Source organism: Ostrinia furnacalis, unplaced genomic scaffold (genome assembly GCF_004193835.3).
Source record: "Ostrinia furnacalis isolate ACB-3 unplaced genomic scaffold, ASM419383v2 OfSCF1172, whole genome shotgun sequence".
NCBI lineage: Eukaryota > Metazoa > Arthropoda > Insecta > Lepidoptera > Crambidae > Ostrinia > Ostrinia furnacalis.
The window spans coordinates 1,588,163-1,615,052 of NW_021131411.1; the positions used below are offsets into that span (position 1 = coordinate 1,588,163).

Below are 26,890 nucleotides of genomic sequence, written 5' to 3' on the forward strand. Positions count from 1 at the left end.
TCATACATTTTTATTACTACCATCGGAGCTCATAACAGTTAGTAATCATAATTTTTTTATCAATACTGTTACTACCAAGAACCATTTAAAATTCATAATTTTTATTTTCAGATCTTTTTTCTTCATAACATGCATTGATCATATTGTTTTAATTAATAATGTTGTTACTAAGAACATACTTCAACTCATAATGTTGTTGTTCAGAATAATTTACTTTATAACAGACATACTCGTATCTTTAAAAAAATCATATATAATCTAATAGAGTAGATAAGCATGGAGAGCATGCAGCATGAAACTAAGCATGCAGCATGCATTGGTATCTCCTCGTCTCCGGCGCTGCGGGATGTGCAGCCCTTCCGCCCTTGCGTAACGAGGCTCAGGCACCCACGCTTGCTTCCGCAGCTTCGGCTTTTTGGACCGCCATCGGCGCCTTCGGCGCCTCGGCGACCAGCCTCAGCCNCGAGTATACACGGGGGCAGCGCGTTCGCGCTCGCGCGACACATTTTGACGCGCCGGGCGTGGAGTCGGCAACATTTTGGCGATAATATTATAATGAATGTGAAGTATTCCAGCCTAATCAAACATTTATAATTTATTTCTTGTTTTTGTTTTTAATTTGTAGTGTATTTGTAAGTGATAGGTGTAATTTCTAATACAAAGTGACGTACCAAAGTAATTAATTTAAAGTTCCTTATTATAGTTCCTATTAGTTAAGTTGAAAGAAGATAAACAAGTTTATAATATATTAAGAAAAGTAAAATACTGGTTAAACAAAATGATTCTACGACATGACTTTTTATTTAATAAACACTAACCAAGTGTTTACTACTTCTGGTGAGGATGAGTTCAAATTTGAAGGTCACCGTACTGCTGGAAGGACCAGCAAGCAAACACGTACAAATTGCGTACTGCGGGCAGGACTTGCGATAATCTTCTGGCAGGACGTTTAGAACAAAAGACCAGTCCTTCCAGAAGAGCCTTCCAGCAGGACAAAGCACCGGGCGATCTATCATTAACTCTTTGTTTAATCGTTTTTTGGCTCTTGTAATAACTGTTGAGAAAAAAAAAGAAAACCAATAAACTTTCTTTTCTTAAAACTAATCACTCTTATCCAAAAAGTGTGAAAACGTCAAATAAATAATGTTTTTCTGTTTACTTTTTTCGTTAGAATTGGCCACCCTACTCACTGACGGTAATGCTGGTATACACTAGCGCACATGTTAGCGCATGCTGCCGCGGCCTCGTGTTAGTCGGTCGGCAGACTTGTGTGTAACACCCTTAATTTTTTCGTAGTATACACGTACTTAAACTTTTAGTGCATTAAAGTATGACGTACTAAATAATCATGAAGTGAAATGAAGTGTGCAGACACGTGATATTTTACCTATGGACACAGAAGACTCCGGTAAGTTTAGTGTTTAATTAATACCTACTTAATATTGATTTATGAATGATATAAACTTTCAGGTTAAGTAGTTTAAAGAGATTATGATAATATTTTGAGTTGTGTTTATCAGTTTGAGGTAAAATTTTAAAAATCACTTTACATTAAGCGGTATTAAAATATAACCTAAGTAGTACTAAGTACATATAATTCAATGTATTAACTTCTGAATTCAGTTTTGTCAAGGACAGTTTGAAAGAAATAGATTTCCATCGATCAATAACACAAAACTTACCTAGTAGCCGTGTACTGTGGTAACTAACATGACAACGTTCGTTGTATTTTTTTTATAAAATAATAGATAACTTTTTAAAAATTTTAAAGATCATATTCCTATTTCTAAATTTAAAATAAAAGAGATTTAACTAAAGTAGCCTACCTAATGATAAAGTATTTAAAAAATATAAAATATATTTTACACGAATGAAACCCATACCTATATTTATCCTGTATATCGAGACTCATTAATTGTATTTATATTAATGGACTTATCAGCTGTTACAATAAGTGACAATAATTATTATTGGTATGAGGAAATATTTTTTCAGTGTGAGATTTCGAGAGATGTTGATGATACCCAAAAAAAATTTATCGTATTTTAGTACCAGAATCACTCCTTTTCGTATAATTATTATTGTTTACATAGTAGTCCAGTCAATAAAGCATTATAGATGGAAATCCGTGGAACACAATTACTGACTTCGGGAGTTTATTGAGACTGTTAGGAGGTGAACCTAGCAAAAGTCCCCGCCCTTAGCCCTTGAGCCGGCGGGGAAAGGGGGGTTTAATGGTACCACTTTTCGGTTTTTCGCTTAATAGGGACTCGGAAACTATGTGTCCTAGTGACATGACTAATATGAACCAAAAAAAGCTTATTCAATTTGCTACAGGTGAGATAGTCAAGTTTTTCTATTTTTATATAGTTTTCGCGGCATCTGCTCTAGAAGGTCTGTAATATTGGAAATTTTATTTTTGCCTTACATGTTCCCATCAGGAAAAAATCGACTAAAGCAAAGTTGAGAAAACATTCTAGACATGCGGGAGTATGTTAAGCCTAATTCCAGGGAGGGGACTGCACCGTGCGTACCTATATTTAGACGAACCACTTGGAGTCACTTTTGACTCCTCATCACTCAAAAACTACTGTGCATAAACAATTCAAATTTGGCTTATGTGTTAAGACTTGCAAGATAAGTATCAGCTTAAAATTTCATAAATATACCTCTTTCTTTTACGGTTTTTTTAGGTATTGACGTCCAAAAATCTACATGTCTGACGTATAGACCAAATTCTAACCACTTCCAGATGGCCTTGAAGGTTCAAATTTGGCATACAGATAGGTAATTGTGTAAATACAAAGGAACAAATAAAAAACCAGTAAATTTTAACATTTCACAGGTGATAGATAAATTTTAGTGTTCTAAATGTCTATTTTTAAACGTCAATACCTAATTAACCATTTGAGGTATATTTATGAAATTTGAAGCTGATATTTATCTTGCAAGTCTCAACACATGAGCCGAAGTGTTAATGCACATTAGTTTTTGAGTGATGAGGAGTCAAAAGTGGCTCCAATTGGTTCGTCTAAATATACGCACGGTGCAGTCCCCTCCCTTAAACTAGGCTTAACATGCTCCCGCATGTCTAGAATGTTTGCTCAATGTTGATTTAGTCGATTTTCTCCTGATGGGAACATGTAACACAAAAAAAAATCCAATATTTCAGACCTTCTAGAGCAGATGCCGCGAAAACTATACAAGATATAGAAAAACTTGACTATCTCGTTCGTTCGTCGTTCGTTCGTTTCAGCCAAATGACGTCCACTGCTGGACAAAGGCCTCCTCTAAGGCTTTCCACAATGCACGGTCCTGCGCTGCNTTCGGTTTTTCGCTTAGTCCTAACTATGTGTCCTAGTGACATTCCAACATTCTAGACATGCTCCCGCATGTCTAGAATGTTTGCTCAATGTTGATTTAGTCGATTTTCTCCTGATGGGAACATGTAACACAAAAAAAAATTCCAATATTTCAGACCTTCTAGAGCAGATGCCGCGAAAACTATACAAGATATAGAAAAACTTGACTATCTCACCTGTAGCAAATTGAATAAGCTTTTTTTGGTTCATAGTAGTCATGTCACTAGGACACATAGTTAGGATTAAGCGAAAAACCGAAAAGGGGTAAGTACCTTTAAACCCCCCTCTCCCCGCCGACTCAAGGGCGGGGACTTTTGCTATGTTCACCTCCTAACTAGTCTAAATTAAGTCCCGAGGTCAAAAATAGTGTTCCACCGATTTCTCTCTACACCGTCGTTAAAGCATTCATTGACTGGACTATAGTAGGTACTGTAAATAAGATTGGAACAACATAAATACTTATATGTGTTCTTAGTCAGTTATAATTTTGGATAAACATTACACATAATTAATTATGAAGAAGTCTGGGTTGCACAATCTTATTTTGACTGTAACAAACGTCAAAAATCTGTCAAACTCCATATGAAAATCACCGGTTTTCGTTAAAGTTACGGTCAAAGTTGGGTGTTGGGTAACTCAGCTTAAATGTTTGCTGTAGATCTATATTTAACATGTATGAATATGTACTAAATGCTAGTGCGTGTATATTCGTAGCTATCTAGTGTGACTGAAACGCAACATGTTTTTCCATTGGCCTTGACATCATTAATGAAATTGGCCATTAGAATCAAAATTCGTCCACACCCGTTGCGGCCAATCGCACCAAATTAACAGGACATTTGTCCATATTAAGTGTCATTGTGGTCACTCCGATATCAAAGATAGGGCGAGTGATGCCCCGTGATTGGGACCGCGGAACTGACACCTAAAGCCCTTCGCCCACTACAATAGGTGCAATTCAGGGCCGGCTGAACGTTATCAGGCGGTTTATACCGTTGCTGATAACGAGAGATGAGGAAAATTACGGGTATTTCCAGTGCCCATACAATTACTGAAATTAATACTATAATAAGGTACTTAATTAAATACAATCTTTCCTTCTTACTTACCTGCTTACTTAAATGAAAAATGTATTAATATTTTAATTTTCAAAGGCTGAAAAATGAAAATATTATGAAGCAAGAATGAAATCTTTATTTTAAGGTGCAAAATTGTTTCAGTGAAAATGTAACCTAATTTTGGGGTTTTGCGCAATCAGTCTTTTCTCAATATTTGTTAGTTCTGTAAGTACCTCAAAGTACTCGTCAATGCGATACCCTTCGCAAGTTAACTTACATAACTTCAAATCAATTATACCGCTGTGAAGCTGCATAATTTATGCACCACCCAGCCGTCGCGTCTGGCATCAGCTGACAGATGTCGCTTCTCACGTAACATGTGCCCAAATCGCTGCGATTATCGCTTTGACATATATTATAGCTATAGTTACAGACTTAGCTTTCCTAGAGACTGACTCGCAACATCGTGGACGTAGGCCTTAACCGTAGGAATTAGTTTTAATCGAGACAGCGCTCGGAGTCCGCACATCGGCGCGTCGATACATCCTCTGCGCCAGTCGCGGGCCGAGTACCGATTTTGCCGCACATGCGCGCGTATCGAATGCATCGCACCTTTTAAAAACATCGCGAAACACGAATCAAACGCATTGTTTTCGTTTATAAAACACGACGATGAAAAACGAAGCGCTAGTGGCATTTTGAATGCGTCGGGCTACTCGTGCGATCGAACCTGTGCTGGACGCTGCGGCTCCCGTGTCTCCTCAGGATGAAGCTCCCCAAATTTGATTTATGTGAGTAAATCCTTGCGCCATACCTTGAACAACATCAATAATAATTTATATTAGTCTTTCCGATTATATTTTTTTAAAACCAACACGTTTTAAGTTAACATTTTGAATAAAATCAATTTATTTATCTTAAATATGCCTATGACATATCATAGTATTTAGTCAACTAATTTATAAATTAAATATTAAAAGTAGAAAGGTGACTTCTAGTCAGAAATTCTCAAATATGCTAATTTATCTCAGAGAGCCCATGAATTATTTAGTTCTTCATACAATAAATCTTAACAGCTGATTTAGACATAATGTAATTAATTTATTTAGGTATCATGGTTTATGATCTATGTATACAAGCATTTTTGAGTTATTTTAATAGAATAACCTGAAGAGCATTTGACGATTTTTAAGTAGGTACCTACTAATTTAATTAGTCTACACAAATAAAGATAATTTTGATTTTCATTTTAGAATTTTGGCATTTCTTTGAAAAGTCAAATGCCATACATGGAAATGCAGGCTAATTTATTATTGTAAGGGGCAAAATTTTAGAAAATTCTAACACCTCATATTAATAATGCCTGCCTTAGACTATGTCTGTCTGTCTGATTTAAACGAACGACTATTCTTTTATTTTCAGTTTAAAATGCCTATCAAAAAATCTTTTTAAAGATTTACTCATATGGTAGGTATATTCCTTACGAAGTTATTTAAATAGCGTTATATGAGTATACAAGAAATCCATAAAACATTTAAAAAAACATGCGCTAAAAAACGTGGCATAAAATGTACAGAACCCTCTACACTCTAGTAATAAAATAACCCGAACTTTATAGTCGTTTCTAATTAGCATGTAATTGACCATAATTTTATCAGCTTGCAGAGACGACAGTAAAAACATGTTCCCTTAAGTGAATTGTGCAGTAACGTGTTATGAAAAATGATTTTTAAGTTCAACCTAATTAAATTCAAAAAGTTTCTAATTTTTCCCTATGTGTGGTCTGTCCAGTTCAAACATGATTTAGGCAAGTGATTAATTCCTTTCTACTCGTATAAATCCCAACTAATATTATAAATGCGAAAGTAACTCTGTCTGTCTGTCTGTCTGTCTGTCTGTCTGTTACGCTTTCCCGCTTAAACCTCGCAACCGATTTTGATGAAATTTGGCATAAAGATAGTTTGAGTCCCGGGAAAGAACATAGGATAGTTTTTATCCCGGTTTTTGAAACAGGGACGCGCGCGATAAAGTTTTTCTGTGAAAGACAAAATTCCACGCGGGCGAAGCCGCGGGCGGAAAGCTAGTTTAAAAATAAAACTGTTTACATGTTATTTTTTCTGTAAATTAGGTAAATAAAAAAAATATTTTTAATCTATCTTGATTATCAAAAGGCACACATCTTATGATATTTTTCGTTATAAAAAAAAAACTCAGGTACAAAATAATACTTACTTGGGACACAGACCTGCACCATAAATGTATTAAATATTTATAGCTGCATTAAGGATGCAAAATTACAGTTAAAAGAGCCATCTGTGCAGTTCGCTTGCTATCGGCCTGCTATTCTAAGGTTTCGAAAAAATGCTGCAAGGTTATTTTTAGCTGGCTAGCATAGCAGCTTGCATTCCGCATGCCGGACGGGCTAGCCCTCTAAAGATAAGTTTTATTGAGCAAATACTAACTTAAGTTACCTACATACGAGTACAAGAAACGCAAAAACAAAATACAACATAGGTAATGTAAGCAATTTAATGATGCTACAGCATGGTACAGTCAGCGTCAAATACATAGTCCTTGTCACCCAAAGTAGCCAAAAAGTTCGCAACATTTCTTTATTTCTATGGATTATGGTAATGTTGTCAACTTTTTGCCCACTTTCGGCGTCACGAACTACCTATTTGACGCTGACTATACCAACTTGGCTACTCATAATAGAATGAGAGTCAGATTCGCTCTTGACCGATATTCATTTGTTTCACTTATACTTGCTTAAATTTCCATTTATTCACAGTTTTGTATATTACGTTAGTTTGTAACTCAAATGATACGTAACTGTTTCTTAAACATTAATTTACCCGAACGCACGTAACATGCAGATAGGCTGACCGTAGATGATTTAAAATTATCCCTTTTAATACGGTTCTACTTGCGTCATAGATTTACTTATTATTATTTTTCACGGTACATACTTAAATCAAACGTCATGTTATCAATATGGTGGAGTTTTTAAACATGTTCAAGAGTTATTGCCAAAGCTGAAAAATTATGGCCTCTCTATTGGCAAGGCATCGAGTTAGATGATTTTATTTTGAGATTAGTAAGCGTTAAGTAATTTCATCCGGACCACATGTCTTTAACTTCAGCACTATCTCGTTAGTAACAGTTATACTAAAGTATGCAATCTTCTGCCTATTGAATACAATTATAATACGACGTTGAATTTATGTTACAAAAAAAGAAAATTCTATTTTGTATAATTGAAAATACTTCTGAAATATCTCTAAAAATAATTAAATTTATTAACTACTTTTTCTCTTCTAAACATCATAATTTAGTAGGTGCATCTATTAATGAAATTTTCAGCTGAAAAATGCATTGTTTTCAAGCTGAAACATTTACGTGCTCATTTTTTTAATGTTTTGTGTACGCGCTGAAGGATCGAATGACATCAAAAACAATTTACTTATCCTCCCCATTTGGTAAACATACAGTGGCATGTTGGAATGTCAGCGAATCGAATTCAATCCGGTGGATACCTACGCCTACGATGAGTAAACATTTTTGAATTATTTGATCAATGGCAGAAAGTTACGCCTGTGTAATGGATTTATCATTTTCATTCCGACTTTTGACATGATTGAAGTAGGCATTGACAAAAATATCCCTAAAAATTTTTACTTTACCCAAATAGATTATGAATAGAAAATAAATATCATTAAAGGGCCCAGTTATACATATAAAAATCTTCACAAGAACACCTATTTATTTCGTGCCTATATTTTAATTCCATTCATTGAATCGCGAGGCTAATATTCACCTACACCGCGTTACACATGCGGCCCACCACACTGCTCCCATCCGTAATTACTATAATTAAATTGATTTAAATATTTTACATTATACAAATTTTAATAAAATTACTGTGTTATGGTGCGTTTAGTCTTAGGGTATTTTTTGACGTGAGTTACTGGGCACCCCATGGTGGGGCAAACTACCTGTGGTAGTATTCCCAAAATAGGGCTAGTAGAAATAGACCTGCTTAAGGTCATAGTGTAAAGATGTAAAGACACGAGTATTAGTTTAATAGACTAAATAAGTAAATACATACCATGCAAATCCGAAAAATTGCAAACAAGTGATGAATCCTTATCTATGCCATAATTAATTACCATAAAATACGACTGACACCAATAGAGTTTCAAACACATTGTTATTTTTAAGGAAAAAGTATGATTGATTGACAATTAAATGACAGTTCTATAGATCAAAATTCATTGACAGAATCGGCTCGTCAGTATTGCAATGGAAAATCGTTTAACTAACTAAACTTATTCAGTGACTAATCATTATAATGGCGGCGGCATACGTGCTCTCTCAGAATTAATAAAAAAATATTACCTATTTGAGAAACTTGAGACAGTGTTTCAAAAAATTGAGCCTTGTATCGTGCTTGGAGACAAGCCATCAGTCAAATGATTTCTGATGGTCTCGTGAAATCTCTGAGAAGCCTGTCATTCTCATTTGTCTATGAATGAAGGTCAGGCTAGTGAAAACGCGTGCTAACACCGATTTTACGACATAATTTATGACTTTCTATTAAAACCAATTGACAGAGAATCATTGAAACCTAAATAGGTAGCGATGACTAGAGGCTAGCAATTCATCTTCGATTGAAAAAAGAGCGAGCTGTGTGAATAACATGATGGCAAAGCTGCGACCCACTTGTCAAATGGATTAATAAAAGCTATCCCAAAAATAGTGCCCACACAAAAACTGTTAGTCATGTTCGCTAATTGATTCCTAGGTACAATAATGTCACATCATGTAATTTAGATGCTTTATAAAAATTTGAATATTCGATAGCCGAACGGGGAAGGGGTCGGACTGGANGCCCGGTCGGACTGGACGACTCGTGATCCGGGGAACGCGGATTCGGTCCCCGCCGCCGCTCGACTATTGTGGTGAACTAGTGGTACACGTATATTTGGCTTAGAGCAGTCTTTCCCAAAGTGGGCGATAACGCCCCCTTGTGGGCGCTGCAGGCTTAAAGGGGGGCGGTAAGAGACCCAGAAAAAAAAATCGGAACGTTGTGTAGAGGCTTGGAAGGCGTCATCTACTAGGAGGACTCTTAGACACCGACTGAGCTCGACTCTTGACTACAAAAATGGGGGGCGCTAAAAATATTTTATTCTCAAAGTAGACTAAATAAGTTTGGGAACCGCTGGCTTAGAGTATTAGAAATTAGTGCAATAACAAATTACTAATATTTTTAAAAAAATGTATTAATTCAGCAATACATAACAATAGGCTAGTTGCCTAAAAAAAATTTTTTAGTCCGTAATATTTAATATCAAAANGGACTGGACGACTCGTGATCCGGGGAACGCGGATTCGGTCCCCGCCGCCGCTCACTATTGTGGTGAACTCGTGGTACACGCATATTTGGCTTAGAGTATTAGAAATTTGTGCAATAACAAATTACTAATATTTTAAAAAAAATTGTATTAATTCAGCAATATACAACAATTGAAAATTTATCAGTGCCTTAACCTAATACCGATTTGGTTCAAAAGGACATTCATATTTAAAACTGTAATTACGCACATGAGACCAGCAGATAACTCTAACTCGTCTTCATCTTCGTTTCAGCCAAATGACGTCCACTGCTGGACAAAGGACTCCCCCAAGGTTTTCCACAATGAACGGTCCTGCGCTGCCCGCATCCAGGCTCTTCCCGCGACCTTTACCAGATCGTCGGTCCACCTAGTAGGAGGCCTGCCCACGCTACGTCTTCCAGCCCGTGGTCGCCACTCGAGAACTTTCCTGCCCCAACGGCCGTCGTCTCTACGAGCTACGAACTCTAACTCATTGATCAACAATTACCAAGCAAAGCTTACCCCACCAATATTTAATATCATCCAAAACAATTTAATTTAAAATGCTCATCACATTTCTCTGAAATTGTTTGCGCCATATAAGCCGTGTGCGACAGCTGAACAACTAAATAATGAATGTACTTATGCAGACATTTTTATTATTATGTTTGCCACAATGCCTAGACGGCCTTGATCTTTATCTGATTGTGATCGTTTCCCGCCCTTTTATTTCGATCGTGAATGAACGCAGCTGTGAATGAATGAATGCGTGCACGTTTTACAGGAGCTTCCTAAATTAATTAAATACAGTCTCGTTAAACTTTCTGGTTAAATACTCGTAGTTGGTGTTACTGTACAGCATTGCTGTACAGGCCAGGTGAGTGATAGGTACACAATTGTCAACCTCTTACTCCCCACCTCTTTACATTTTCAAATAAAAATGTTCATCATAATTTAGCATGAAAACATTAAAAACAATACCAGTTTCTGGACAAACTAGAAAAAAGTTATGTAATCTTTATTGACGTCATCATATACGTCTTTCCAATGCATATGCGTAATTATTATGGCATTATTTTTACACGTCCTTGTAAATATTGATAACTCCAATTTAGAATTACGGGCAATCGTTTATTACATTCGCCATAATTGTTATGCCATTTGTTAACTGGTTAATTAATAGACGGTGCAGGTGGCCTCAGTTGAGCCGGCTCAGCTTCAGCCGGCAATTACGGCCTGATGAGCCAATGACCCGCCACTTGAACTGTCTGCCAGATCCTGGAGATACTGATCCGAAGTATAACTGCAGGCCGAAGTGCAGTATTCCTTGGCCATTCGCGTCAATTAAAAAGTTGAGGCAGACTTTGCTGTCTGAAATACCTGTTTCAGATCCACACCACAGACCACCATATGAAAGCTGACTTGGCTCTGGTTACTTACCTTAGGGTAAAGCATCTTTCTTTCTGTCTCATCTATCATTTTATACAGACTGAACTGCCTTACTTACGAATTACCTAATGCTGATCCCAGAATTAAGTAGGTATTACAGAATAATTATCAAATTACAATGATGAGGCAATGAGAATTATGACACACCCTATAAGTACTATAAAAATACTAATACTTATAGAGTAACAGATCAGACGAGACAAAAACTTTTAAAATAATAACTGGGTGTTCCGCTGTCAATTGACTAAAGTCCCGCCACTTGAACTGTCTGCATACAAGACCTGCAACGACTGCCAATCCCAAACCAATGGCTAACTTAACGAGCTTGTTAATAAAACTTCTTAGAATCCAATAAATGCTGTCGGCTACAGAGAAAACTCGAGACTCAAATACTTCACTGAATGCAATTTTTCGTTGATGAAATAACTTTATCTAACAAACGCCAGTGAGTCTTTTTGAATGTATTTTTGTATTGCACAAATAGAGTACAACACACGAGCTTGTAAGAAATCGGTTGGTAGCAAAAACCATAATCTTCTAAACTTAGATCACTGTCCCCATGTTCTGTTAGCTGTTATTTCACACTTTATAATAACATAAAAAATAGGAAAAATACAGTGAAAGTAAGGCATAATAATATCGATGTCATAGATCATAGAAATGTTTCCAATACATACATAAGTACAGGATGTTTTATACAGATATAAGTATTTTAAATTAATTTATCACTGTTACTCGTACTCATGTACCTACCTACTTTGTAATAAAAATAATATTGCTTTGTAGTAGATAGCGAAATAGTATTGAATAACTCACATATTATCTAAATTCGTTAAATGCTTGGTACTTATGCACTTAATTAAAACAACGTCATTCCTGACGCCCACAACAATTTAATCTACACATTGATTACCCGTCACAAAGTAAACAGTATCTCGATATCAAAGTCAACAAAGTCGTTCGAATGACACTGGGCAAATTGAATCTTACTTTCTGTTGCTTATCGCGGGTTTTGATTGATTCCACACTGGGTGCTTTGTGGCGGGCCGTCTGCGGCTGTTATCACAGCAATGTAACGTATTCTTCTCTAATTGACTGAATGTCTCCATTGATTGCGGCCGCGCCCGCGCCGGCGCATGACCGTTGCAAACTTTATCGCTATGGCGAAAATAGCCTACCGATCTCCACCTACGGCTACCTAAACTTTGTTGTCAATAAGTTCCAAAAGTTTTTCAGAGGTGGTTCTTTGAGCTTTCCGCTCGAGACCCAAAAGTATTCATGAAAGATTACAGCCAAAACAACTATAATTCATAAAGAATTTCCCTAGTAAAAAGTTCTGTCATCATCTTCTCAATGTGTGGTTTTGTATTTACAGAAAACACTCTTATATCGCCGACGGTCACTCATAATAATTGTGGAGTCTTCGCCACTCCCAGCACACTACAATGTTATTTCTTAGTCCTCTTTCTGACTAGGTTCTATCTTTACTATGTCGTTGGATTTCAAATTAATAAATTGTTACAGCGATGCAGAAGAAGGCGTGCAAGCCCGCCACCCTCGGGCGCATCTGGCAGGCCAGCCGGCGCGCCCTCAACCTGGACCACGCGCCCGCGCACCAGTTTGCGTGCTGCCAGTGGCAGAACGGACTCACGCCTTCCACGACATACCTCTTGTACAGGTGAAGACAAATAAAAGACGATCGCTTTGACAGATGCGCGAATGTTTCTTAATTAGGAGTACCTACATTATTCGCGCCCCAGCTCGCGTGCTGCCAGTAACAGAAGCAGAACGGACTCACGCCTTCCACGACATACCTCTTGTACAGGTGAAGACAAATAAAAGACGATCGCTTTGACAGATGCGCGAATGTTTCTTAATTAGGAGTANCGACGTTGTTAAGCATCACAGTGTGGGACAATATAAATCACATAGACTGATTGATCTTTAAAAATCAAAGGAGAGTTCACTATATTTTTAACCTTTTTAAGGTTCGATAAAATGTAACTGATTGGCGTATGTTTACGCTTCAATTATCTAATAATTTTATTATAAAAACTTATTTTTGGATGAAACAACCTTTTCATTTTATTTTATAAAGACAAAAAAGCATCATTTCATATACAAATATTTAGTTTATTTTTATTCCATCATGCTCATCATTTACCAACTTATTTTCATTAAAGTCATAATTTGACATGAATAAAACCTCGCGCGTTTTGATGAATGAATTAATAATAATTTATGAATATTCATAGCACCTCATCTTCAGGTCAAACCTTAAGCTCATGACCAACCACACTGGTGTCATAAAGTATGCAAAAAATTTGAAATGGCCTCCATGTCGAGGTGCTGAATAGTTTGCCTTGGTATAAGTAGTCGGAATTTGATAGATGGTCAAATTCGATACTGTTTATTGTAGGAGTACCTAAGGCTGCAGTGATCTACAAGGCTGGACCAAATCTTTAAACTTTAAACTTAAAATTGAAAGTACACCTAAAAAACGTTTCGTTTTGTAGTTTTATATCAAAATGCACATAATAGGATTGGATTGGTTTTTAAAAAAGTTTTTTTTAATTATATGTTTGATTACAAAATAGTGTCATAAACCAAACTTACTATGACATGTATACCTCTAAACTCAGTCTGAACTGAGTTACGAGCATTAGAAGTTTGATGATTTTACATAACTAGATTTGCTTTTTGCGCTCAACTTTTGTAAGAAATTGCAACAAAATAGTGACATTGTATGTGTGAACAAACAATACCATCTATTAAAGGCTCCAGACATCAATATGGAGCAGAATCAGCGCAATAAAAAATAGCTCAATATTTTGTTGCAATTTCTTACAAAACTTGTAGCGCATACAGAAAAAAAGAGGAATAAATTCCATGAGTGATACAAGCTTTCGAAATTATTTGAACCTTGCACACAATTATTTTTTTCGTTTTAGTTCAACAGGCATCTCAGAAATAAAGCTTGTTTTTAAAAAAGTTTTTTTTTATTATATGTTTGATTACAAAATAGTGTCATAAACCAAACTTACTACGACATGTATACCTCTAAACTCAGTCTGAACTGAGTTACGAGCATTAGAAGTTTGATGATTTTACATACTAGATTTGCTTTTTGCGCTCAACTTTTGTAAGAAATTGCAACAAAATAGTGACATTGTATGTGTAAACAAACAATACCATCTATTAAAGGCTCCAGACATCAATATGGAGCAGAATCAGCGCAATAAAAAATAGCTCAATATTTTGTTGCAATTTCTTACAAAACTTGCGCGCAAAAAGCAAATCTTAGTAGGAAAATCATCAAACTTCTAATGCTCGTAACTTAATTCAGACTGAGTTTATACATGCCATAGTAAGTTTGGTTTTACACTATTTTGTAATCAAAAAACAAAGTTTGGTCGATGGCCGCGCGAAAAAAAATAGACGCCACCTTCCATACAAAATACAAAATCTGGCATTGCCATTTGGTATATTTATGTAAGTACGAAGACATAGCAATGTTATGGTACCATTGAGCTGGCTTGATGATGGAATCATGAGGTGGCCATAGGAACTTTAAATGAAAAAGCGGTATCGCATCGAATTTGGGTTCGTTGGATTTGTCTTTTCGAGCACTTTAGTACTAGATGATGTCCAGGGTCCTGATGATGGAGTCAGGAGGTGGCCATAGGAATTCCTAAACGAAACGGTGGAGACTTATCGAGTTTGGGTTTGCTGGATTTGTCTTTTCGAGCACTTTGGTGCTAAATTGTATTGTAATTGAACCAAGGCTCTGAGATTGAGATACTACTAAAAAGTGTAAAATAAAATTATAATAATTAAAAAACTTTTTTAAAAACAATCTTTATTCTGAAATGCAGTTGTACTGAAATGAAAAAAAAAATTGTAGGGTAAACCGTATAGCTATTGCCCACTTAAGATTGCAAACACATTGAGATGAAAAATTAAAGAAAGTATTTTAATTTATCGACCATTTATGACTTTTTCCTTATACCTCAATAAACTTTTAAACAGAATATTAACAATTTTTAGTTAAAACTTACGTAACTTAGAAAATATTGAAATAAATTTAAAATCCTCCAAAAAGTACAGTCATTGCCCATTACTTACACTAATTGCCCACATCAAAGCACAGTAATTGCCCAGTATCTTAAAACAAAATAATCAATTTAAAAATGACAAAATAGGCTTTAAATAAACAAAACAAAACATTAAACTTAAATTCTAGTAATTAATACAGTCTTCAAAATTTCAAAATAAATTGCGTTTGGCCTTATTAACATAATAGCTTACTTTATTCTGATGAATAAATGTCATTACAAGTTTTTCTCTAAAACTGATAATTTGGCTAGAAAAAAATATTTTCTATCCACGCAGTACGCCGGCAGCGTTCGGATCGGATATAATGACGTCATCGTCCCCGCGCCGGGCGGTCAGTGAACTTTTTTAGTAATTTGGCCATAACTTCGTCAATTTTTGTCGTAGAACAAAAATTTTTGCACTGTGTATTAAGGATTTCTTAGCCCTATAAATCTGCATTCACAGCTAAAAATCGAAATGATCCTCATTAGTTAAGTATTTTCAGCTTTCAGATACGGTTCTTAGGAGTGGTGAGCTTTGAGCTTTCCGCCTAAGAGCCAAAAATCTTCTTAATTGCTTACGGCCAAAATAACTTTAAGGCGCAGATCACCGATTTTTCGTCGGCCGATAGTTTAGTCGGGCAGTTAATCAGCATGGGCATGTATGGAAGTGCGCACATTACACCGATTGATTTTTCATACAAATTAGAATTGGGCCCAACTATCGGCCGACTAGGCTAAGTAAGTAAAGAATTTTCCTAGTGAACAGTTCTGTCATCATCTTTTCAATGTATAACTACTTAGGTTCTATCTTTACTACGTCGTTGGATTTCAAATTGATTAATTGTTACAGCAATGCAGAAGAAGGCGTGCAAGCCCGCCACCCTCGGGCGCATCTGGCAGGCCAGCCGGCGCGCCCTCAACCTGGACCACGCGCCCGCGCACCAGTTCGCGTGCTGCCAGTGGCAGAACGGACTCACGCCTTCCACGACATACCTCTTGTACAGGTGAAGACAAATAAAAGACGATCGCTTTGACAGATGCGCGAATGTTTCTTAATAAAACTATGAGTACCTACATTATCGCGCACCAGTTCGCGTGCTGCAAGTGACAGAACGGACTCACGCCTTCCACGACATACCTGTTGTACAGGTGAAGACAAATAAAAGACGATCACTTTGACCGATGCGTGAATGTTTCGTGATCAGGAGTACCTACATCATTCGCGCCCCAGCTCGCGTGCTGCCAGTAACAGACCAGACTTACGCCTTCCATGACATACCTCTTGTACAAGTGAAGTCAAATAAAAGACGATCGTTTTGACAGATGCGTGAATGTTTCTTATTTTTAGGAGTATCTAGACAACTCGTAGTTTATAATACCAGTACTTATTATTATTCTGTTGCCATAACTGTTGCGGCCTCCTTGGCCGCGCGACACTGGCCATCAAGAATCGGCGTTGCTTTTTTCTCGACGACCAATTCCTCAAATCTTTCGTTATTCATTTGTTTGAAGTCAATTGAGCTTGGTTAAAAAAAAGTAAATGGCGTATATTAATTTATTATACTAATCTAAACAATAATTAAATCTGTAGTTTCAAACGCTGTAACTAAAACCTGTTTGTAATCAAAGCCTTTTGGCTAAGTTTTCAGTGAAAATCAAGCAAAAGCTCTACCCACAGAAGTTTAGTTTTGTACATTTATCTCTTTCTGCCTTCTTCGTTTCTCATTCTTTAGCTATTTATAATTTGATTGAATCTATAATGCACACAATTTTTCAGATGGCTGCTGTTCATAACAGTGGTATCAACGGGCATAGCCAGCTTCGTGTGCCAGCGACTGCCGCCGCGGTACGAGGGCCCGAAGGTGGAGCTCAACTACTTCAAATGGTTCATCTATTTCACCAACTGGGGGTTCCTGCTCATCGCTCTTCAGGCCGGACTCGCGTTGGCGGTCGTTCACCGATATAGATCGCAGAAATCTTTCAATAATCGTAAGTTACTAACTAATTACACATGGCACGCCCACTTTTTCAATTGTTTTGACTTTTATTTACAGCTAGGTTAACATAAGATTTGGGCCTTCCATTCATTCGCAGATATTGCAAGCGGATATTATGCGTGTGTACGGTACGAACTTAAAACTGTAAATTAAAATCAAAATCACACGTTACTATAATATCGACATTGTTTTAATATTAAAAAAAACACTTTTTGTTGTTACTTAATTGAAATGTTCAAGTTTTCCAAGTAATTTCTTTTATTACTATAGCTCTAAAAAATGGTGAGGCAATGGTTAGGCTGTCTTCGTTATTGGAACCGATAAGTGGCTATTGCGTGCTCTGCAAAAGTCAATGACTTGTTCGTCTCTAACCAAATGCCGTATGGAGACATCCTGTCAGCTCCGACACAATAGCTGTCAAGATTTGCCGAGATCCCGCTCAATAGAAAATCGCCTCGGTTCAGACGAGCACACAATGTCCATTGCTGCGAGTTGTTAAATTTTATTATACATCCGGACGACAGAGGAAATTCTTTGAAGCATCTATTGTCAACGTCGTTGGTACAGTTGTTGCTACGGATTCGTTTTTATAGGTCAACTGAGCTTCTCATACTATATCTGCCTGCTGAAAAGATACGAGGCCTATGTTGAATTTGATTTTGAAAATGTATGGTGGTCATTCTACTCTACATGATACATTTATAAGATGAGGACAATTGATGTATCCTAGAAAAATCCTTCAAACCGGATTGTTCTCTAAATACCTCATAATATTAAATGTCATTTCCGAGGCCGTAAATCTCTAATTGTTGTGATACAATAATCGTCAACATAAACAATCCATCATCATTGTCCCGTAAACGGCTGACTCCAATTGATTGTAATAGATTTCATGACCATCCGTGATGGCGGCTATCGATGACTATTGGACTTTTATTAGTTTTTAAGTGATTATGACGTAGAGTCGACGTGGGCATGTTTGTTTGGACACGCACAAGGTCAATAGCGAGGAGCAATGGTTAACAACCGATCAAAGTTTAGTTTTCAGTTTCACGTTACAGCTACAAGCGTTAAACACATGCCAGGATTATTCCCATCGTTACGATTACTTTTATAGTAGTTCTAAGAATCAACATCTTGCGATTACTCGTTTCAGACAGAAAAAAAAACAGAGAAAGTATAAAAATGCTTCTTAATACCTTCTAACAAAGACCAACACTCTTTTACATTACAGGGCATTAATGGCGAAATAGGTCATTAGACGTCCGATTTAGTGTGGTTATTAAGAACTAGGCTATCACGTTAAACGTTGCGGGTCCAATCCACGCACAATATAAAATGTGTTTTATACATGTAGTTACGTATACATGTATGATTATATCCATTGTCTCTTGCTTTGGTAAGTATCGAACAAGAGGGGGTACCTACTTTAAAATGCCAAAATATACTGAAAACGCTCTACCTATATCTGTAATTAAATCATCACCATCAGCTGATTGACACAAAAGCTCTAAAAATTTCAAGCCGAAGGTCAACGCCCCCCAAGGCCATGGTAACGTCATGGCAAGAACTGAAACTGTAGTGTCGGTTAGTGGTCAATTCTGCCGTCGCGTGGGTGCGCCTATTAGCGCGCGTTTCCTTGAGGCGGCTCATGCGAATCAATTAACCGAATCATGCGGTCTCGTGTTCTCGTAAACATGAATGTCGTGTACCCTGCATTGCTGGACACGTTTCAGCAATTACGTTTTTTCAAATCGTTCCCTTACTTACTCCATGGAAAAGTAAACGCATTAATTTTCCGTCTTGTGATCTATACGACTCATTGATAGAAGCTTAGCAACAAGCTCCGATAACATTCCGATATAATGAACTTATAGAATTAAAATATGTTTTTTTTGTAAAATTTCTACTGCGTTGAAATTAAAAATTTCTTTCTATTTCATAAAATGAACCAGTTCTGCCTCTAAAAATGACATTAATATCCAATAAATAATCAAACATCTGATTACCTTAAAGTTGTAAGCCCTTTGCTTTATGACGTAGATTGTTCGTCAGTTTCAGTCATGCAACTGCAAATTCTGGTACGAAAAAACTTAAATAATCGAAAATAAATTGCATGCGCACCTACGAAGTTGTGGGCTCAAACATGTTCAATAAAATCCTGATAACTACTCGTATTGTAAATAAATTGCTAGTATTAAAACTTGTCATCATAATAGGGTAATGCAAATCGTCTGTGGTTGTAAATTAATGCGGTTCAACAATCAATGTCATAAAATCATTTCAATTCAAAGCGAATGCACTTTATCAAAATCATTGCCATCGCTGACGTTCAAATAAATTTTTGGAGACAGTCATTCTCCGCTCTGCGCCAATCGAAACTGGTATTTCCAACAAATATAGCCCGATTATCACAGACACCAAGTACCTACCTATCATGTATCCACTGAAGTATCAGCTTTAGATCCTGGCTACACAGGTGTTGCAACTGTGGGAATAGTTCCGTCTAAAGCAATGGCGAGCATACTAGAACGTTCAATCTCTGTCTATCTCTGTCTGAATCTTTATTATAAAATCTTACTATATTTACAAAATTGTTAGTTTCAATTGGCGTGGAGTGTCCAATGAATCGACAGCCAATTCGGGTATTCTATTTGTATTCGGCATCCAATTCAAGTCATCGACAGGGTCGCGGGGTCGATTGATACAATTTCGCGTCAATTAAGACCGCAGTGGCCGTCAGACCACTCTAATTATCCCTATTGGTTCCCCATTCTTGCCTCCCATGACAACTAAACCGGCCAATTATTGATTTATATTATGATATATCGATTTCACAGGATGTTTTGACAGTGACAGACATGTTAATAATCCTCCAAAACTTATGCGGGTTGCGCCCTAATGTTATTTTAAGTAACTGTGATCTCGGACAATATAATTAAATTGTATTTTTATTATCAATAAATACGGACGAAATTGTTTCGTTCATGGATCGTCGTTCATGTTATTTCTTTAAGGAGTCCTCACATAAATCTCTATACCTCACGAAGCTTTATTTAAACATAGTCTCTAGATGCCTACCTAGGCTAGGCTATACTTAGTTGTTAAGTATTCTAGATAAATGATAGTAGTCTATCTAATGTATGGTATTTTTTCTGCCCACAGCATGCGAAGACGACGACGCGCTCATGCCGCGGCGCCCGCGCACGCCTCTACTTTGCCGCGCGTATTGGCTGGCGCAGAACGTCGCTACGGACCTCGCCTTCGTCATCACCCTCATATACTGGACCCTGGTCCATGACCCCAGTGAGTACTTGACTAGCATGACCGCATGAGAGGATGATGACGTTCTGATGATAAGATACCAGATGATATGATGATAATACGTAGCTGTCTGGCACAGAACGTCACTACGGACCTCGCCTTCGTCATCACCCTCATGTTATTATACTGGACCCTGGTTCATGACCCCAGTGGGTAGGTTAGGTAGTGTAGGTACTTGATTAGATATTGTTCTTTTCTTCAGCATAAGAGGATGATGAAGTTCAGATATTATGATATGCGATGATTTGTGAATGAGTTCTGATGGTATTATGGCTGGTGATACACATCTGACTGGCACAGAAGTCACAGAACGTCGCTACAGACCTGGCCTTCGTCGTCATCACCCTCATTTACTGGACCCTGGTCCATGACCCAGTGAGTACTTGATTAGACATTGTTTGTTCCTTCAGCATGAGATGATGATGACGTTCTTATGATATGATATGAGCTGGTTTGAGTTCTGATGGTAATACGTGCAGATACTGCTGCTGCAAAAATATGGCAATTAGTTCTTCTCATAATAATAGATATAAGTACTCTACGAGGTACTCTATTGCTTAGGAGATTTCTCATCCACTTAATCATGGGATAAAGCACACTAACGTTAACTATTGTGTAGGCATTTTATCCCTGTTGTTCTAATATTTAACTAGTTTACAACTATGATATTACTCATCTAGGATATTACTTATTTACTTGATGAATCACGTGTTGGTTAAGCGAGAACTCCTTCTGTTTGTCAGTCATCAATTAGTTAAGGAGCTAAGTGCATCCTTAACATAACGCTATCACGTAGATTTCTATGAACATCATTCCACCTACACATACCGGAAGTCCGACTGAGTTAACTATGAACTGTAGTATACTTATGATTCTTATCTTGAGGATACCCATCTACATGGGTACTTCTGCTAGTTGACAATAATAAAGTATAGTTTACAGAATCTATGAATGAAATAAATGTCATGGAACTTCCACAAGGTGTTATCATCATTGATCCTTAGAGCTTGCAGTTATAATTCCTTAACGATATGACGTTACTTTATCTATCATCTTGTGTAATTACTTAATATATTGCGTCTAGACACTAGGCTTTATCAATAACACAATATAAACTTATCGATTTCCTTTCCCAGAAATCCATGACATAAACGCATTAAACCTCCTCGTCCATGGAGGGAACTCACTCGCGATGATCTGCGAGATACTGGTCACTGCGCATCCGATCCGCGCCGCGCATGCGCTGTACGGTGTCGGCGCAGGCGTCGCTTACGGAGTCTTCAGCGCCATCTATTGGTCGTGCGGCGGTACTGACCGATTCGGAATGCCAGCCATATACCCAGCCTTGGATTGGAATAAACCTGGTTAGTATAATTTCACTTATAGAACTTCTCAGACACGCTTATTCTAAGGTAGAGCACCTTAGATTTTGAAAAATATTTTCCTAATAAAGGGGACCAAACAATATGTTCGTTGAGACTATTAGGTACTGTGACGAAATTAACTTCTCACAATATTTATTTAATTGTATACGCAAGAGAGACTCGAACACAAAAATTGACGTCAATTAATATTTTTCTGTACCTAACTGTGAATATTGGATGTTTTCTGTTTATTGCATTATCCTTGCACAATGTCAATGGTATTGTTTATACAATTGGTGTTAAATGTAGCCCGTTAATTAACACTCTAGTTCGCATTACATTAAGGTCGTAACCAAGCCGTTTTAAATGTCAAGATTAGCAAACGTCTCTACATGAATGTATCTGTAGNCTCTGTAGTAGGTATATGGTTCTTCACTAACACAACAGATTCTGTACTAACCATATTAATATGCCATGAACCGCTTCGAGTTGTCACTACATGGTTATTTACAAAGCAATGTGTTTAATAATAGACTGGTGTTACTAAATAAGTGGTCCATTCATGAATATCAACTGATAAAAAAGTTGTTAAGTGAGTTCAATATGTGTGATCTACATGAAATACCTACATTAAACGAGTGTTTTGTAATGTCAACATCTTCTTTCGCGATAATTCGATAATCAAACCATGAATAAGTACCTAGCTATACCCAGGGTATAATATAACACCCTTCAACGTCTTGTAATAAACTATTTGTTAAATTCATTATCTTCTTGTGCAGCCTGCATCGATACTGGTATGTATTGATGATTAGCTTCAGGCTTCAGCTTTCGCATAGACATAAATTAATATGCAATAAAATATGTCAATAGTACCTCCTAACTTGTGGTTTGCAAAATTTAAAATTTTTAATCGATTTTAGCATAGTGTAGATAGAAAGAAACAGATCATCGGTAAAATGGAAAAACGTGATAAGACCCATGTAGAGCGAATATAATAACATCATACTTCTAAACAAAGTTTTATATTAATACTAGCTTTCCGCCCGCGGCTTCGCCCGCGTGGAATTTTGTCTGTCACAGAAAAACTTTATCGCGCGCGTCCCTGAAAGTTATTGGTAGGTGTCATTTTCACCCTTTTCCATCTATTTTCAGGCTCAGCGTTCGGCTTCGTAGCACTATGCGCGGTGGTTCTTCTGTTCGCGCACGCGTTCGCGACCTGCCTCGCGATGTTGCGCGCGCGCATCGCCTCGCGCTTCCGACCCTCGCGCAACGCCGACCGCCTTGCGCTACCAACGCACTGAGAGTACAGGAAATCTCTCTAAAGGGGAAGCTCTCAATTTTGAAGACAAGCCACTTTAATTAGCAGCTTGCTAGCTATACAGCTATTTTAATAAGAATAGAAATAATCGTAACACTTCCCCTTATAATGCCAATGTTTCAGGCAGGGAATATCAAGACTAGAGAGATTGGTGGCATCATTATGTTAATTATTATAATTTGTCATTGTCCTACTTTATCACTCCAACGTCCAGGTTAGCTGTAAGATTAATACATGTGCCATTTAGCGCGTTCCAGTGAATTATCATTAAATCCAACTATTTTTGTACTTAGGTACAATCAATAGATTAGTAAAACTTTTTTGTAGGTAAGACACCCACTCAGTTGACCGACCATCTGATGAAGGTCGCGGGATGACCTAGATGCGGGCAGCGCAGGACTGGTGGTTATGGAAAATCTCTGGGGAAGGCCTTTGTCCAGCAGTGGACCTCATTGGGCTGAAACGAAGATGAATAATATTTGGCCTATTAGATTTATTAAAATGTGAGACAATAGGTACCCCATTTCATCAATATTTATTTATTTTTAGTTAACTACCTCAAGATAGTAATAAATAAAGAAAAAAAACACAGCTAAGTATTTGTTTTACTACGGTGACGGTTTTTGAATAATTTATTGTTTCCACGGATTTTACAAGTTTATAATTTCTTGATGATGATCAAAAGCTAACGGACTCTTAAAAACGCTTTTTAAAATAATATACAAATAGATTAATATAAAATAAATAATTACTGCAATGGTGTAGTGTGCCTTCTCTTGTCTTATGCATAAGAATAACAGGTTGATTATTTTAACTTTGAGATATTTGTACATAATACAATGTTCGTAATTAATGTGGCTGGTTTCACGAATCGTAGGTACATTATGTATCACGCTCTTTAGCAACATGGTCTAACTATTGTGTGACCTAAGTACTTATACGTGAGAACTATAGTAACATTTGCTATCGATTTTGATTCGATGAAGTCGAAATAGCAAAGTAATCTTAAAATTGAATATTTATTGTAATCCTGGACGTTTGAGTGATTAATTCCCAGTTAAAATATAAACTGGGCCTATTTATAATTGTAAAAATATATTTATATCATAAGAAAGTCTTAACCCAAAGAAGTAGAAGCATGCATTTAGTCCGTCCGTGCTTTTCCTTTACATTCAACACCAAAGCGTTTAGATCCTACTTACACATTGATTTAAAATTTTGCATTTACCTACCGGGATGGTAGGCAGTTAGGTATGTGCCTAGCTAGCAAAAATACGGTATTTTATGGTGAAAAATCTGAAATGTTTCCTGTGCCTACTGCCTTCCCGAAGAAGTTATCGGTATTTTTATTTCTCACTCTAGCAAAAATATACGATAATAGTCGTTATACCGATTATGTAGAGTGTATAGTCCAACAGCATAGTATCTCCAGAGCGCATGAAATACACAATTGTGTAAGTTCTAGAATAGATTTTGCGAGTGCAAGTTCCTACCGTACTAGATTTCTAACAAGAATTAAATGTTTTTAAGAACCTCAATATAAAAAGATTAGGTACTAGTTGTGCTATTCAGAATAAAAATTATTTCAAAGCGCGCTTTCGGTCGCGGTCGCAATTGAAGATATGAGTTGTTGATACTTATCAACAACCTAGTAAGTAAAATCATTCAGTATCAGTTCAGGACTGTCTAGTAAAGATATAGAAATCTTTGCAATTGCAATGTGCATAGTTGATCAGGAAGAATTGTTTACGTGCGTCTAGCTGCGTGTAATTTTAGATTCGTGTGTTCCCGTCAGCCCAACTACTAGACTTTTTACTGCCGCTGCATTTACCTTGAAAGCATACACTAATTATAGTTTCGTTATGTTCTGCACAAGCTCTAATTCAGCTGATGAGCGCTAATAATAAGTATATAGACGAGTTGAAGATTTTTTAGTGGTCAGAAAAAAATTACGCACCTAAACATACTTAGATCAGAAGATCATTCCTGAAGAAGACATCTTGTTTTTCATATTTTTTCCGAAAAAATAAAGCTTATATGAGTCTGGCCTTAGATATGTAGGTATTTAACTATTAAGCATTTAAGAATGAAACAGTATTTGACCTACAGGGATGAAGTAAAATTGGTATTGAAATTAACAACAGTTATCGAGACAATGGTTTTGATTTGAGAGAACGAAGAAAAATTATTAACTGTTAAAGGGACATACAATAAGTATTAGATTTAATAAAGAGGAGTAGGTATGCAAATTCCTATATTATTTGCACGAAAGCTTTTCAGAGGCTGTGCTATGTTTAGATTATTATTAACTTGCCTTTCTAAGGGTCCTTTATATTTGAGCCAAGGGCTATATACAGTGTGAGTCACGTTAAAGTGTACATATGAAAGTAGATGAAACTAGACATATTTTTATCGACAAAAAAGAGGTCAAAAATTTTTTGAGATTTTTTTTAAATTTTTTATAGAATTTTTTTTCTTCCAATTACTTATTGTAAAGGAAACGTAATAACTTTTAAACTAAGCGGTATATCCTGATAAAATAAAAACAGTAATAATGCTAAATAACAGGCGATACTAAAAAAATACATAAAATACACAAAAAATGCCAACAAATAATAAAAAAATATACTTTTAAAAAAAAATCTGCTTTTAAATTCGTGTTTTTTTGGTTATTTGATAAATTTCTCCAAAAAATACCCCTATAACAGGTGGTTTTTATTACTTTGTATTATTTTTTATCATATTATCTTTGTAAAACCAAAAATCGCATGTCTCTATCCCTATCACAACATTTGCTATGATCGTTTGAACAAAGGCCTGCCACAACATTATTCTCCGCTACAGGTAGAGACAATTTTAATTTTCACTAAAATGCTTATTTTTCTTCGAAATCTTTTGTTTTTATCAAAATTAAAAATCTAGAGCCATTTTCAGTTTTGTTGTTAACAAAGCGTTGAATGGCGCGCCCGGAGAGGCTTAGTTCAAACGATCATTGCAAACTTGTGATAGGGATAGAGACATGCGATTTTTGGTTTTACGAAAGTAATACGATAGCGAATAATACAAAGTAATAAAAACCACCGGTTATAGGGGCATTTTTTGGAGAAATTTAAAAAATAACCAAAAAAACACGAATTTAAAAGCAGATTTTTTTCAAAAAGTATCATTTTTTATTATTTGTTGGCCATTTTTGTGTATTTTATGTATTTTTTAGTATCGCCTGTTATTTAGCATTATTGCTGTTTTTATTTTATCAGGATATACCGCTTAGTTTAAAAGTTATTACGTTTTCTTTACAATAAGTAATTGAAAGAAATAAAATTCTATAAAAAATTAAAAAAAAATCTCAAAAAATTTTTGACCTCTTTTTTGTCGATAAAAATAGGTCTAGTTTCATCTATTTTCATATGTACACTTTAACGTGACTCACACTGTATAATTAACTAGATATGTTTTACTTTTATTTGTAAGTAGGTTTAAAATGTCGCAGGCTCTAAGTCTCTATATCAATAAAATCATTGATACCCGGTTTCTGAAGTTCGT

At 36.4% G+C, this 26,890-nt stretch overlaps 1 protein-coding gene across 3 annotated transcripts; it reads left to right on the forward strand.

Moving 5' to 3' along the window:
- The first annotated feature begins 1,249 nt into the window (after positions 1-1,249).
- Positions 1,250-25,476, forward strand: LOC114351722 (protein rolling stone). 3 transcript variants are annotated; one of them, XM_028303020.1, is made up of 6 exons: positions 1,250-1,408; positions 16,192-16,345; positions 17,119-17,330; positions 20,504-20,644; positions 21,799-22,026; positions 23,182-25,476. In XM_028303020.1, exons 1-6 carry the CDS (start codon positions 1,390-1,392, stop codon positions 23,328-23,330), a joined length of 903 nt encoding a protein of 300 aa, XP_028158821.1. In that variant the 5' UTR covers positions 1,250-1,389; the 3' UTR covers positions 23,331-25,476. The 3 variants fall into 3 exon arrangements, with proteins under 3 accessions (XP_028158821.1, XP_028158822.1, XP_028158820.1); XM_028303021.1 differs by lacking the exons at positions 1,250-1,408; positions 16,192-16,345 and adding exons at positions 4,925-5,211; positions 12,769-12,922; XM_028303019.1 differs by lacking the exon at positions 1,250-1,408 and adding an exon at positions 4,929-5,211.
- The last annotated feature ends 1,414 nt before the right edge of the window (positions 25,477-26,890 follow it).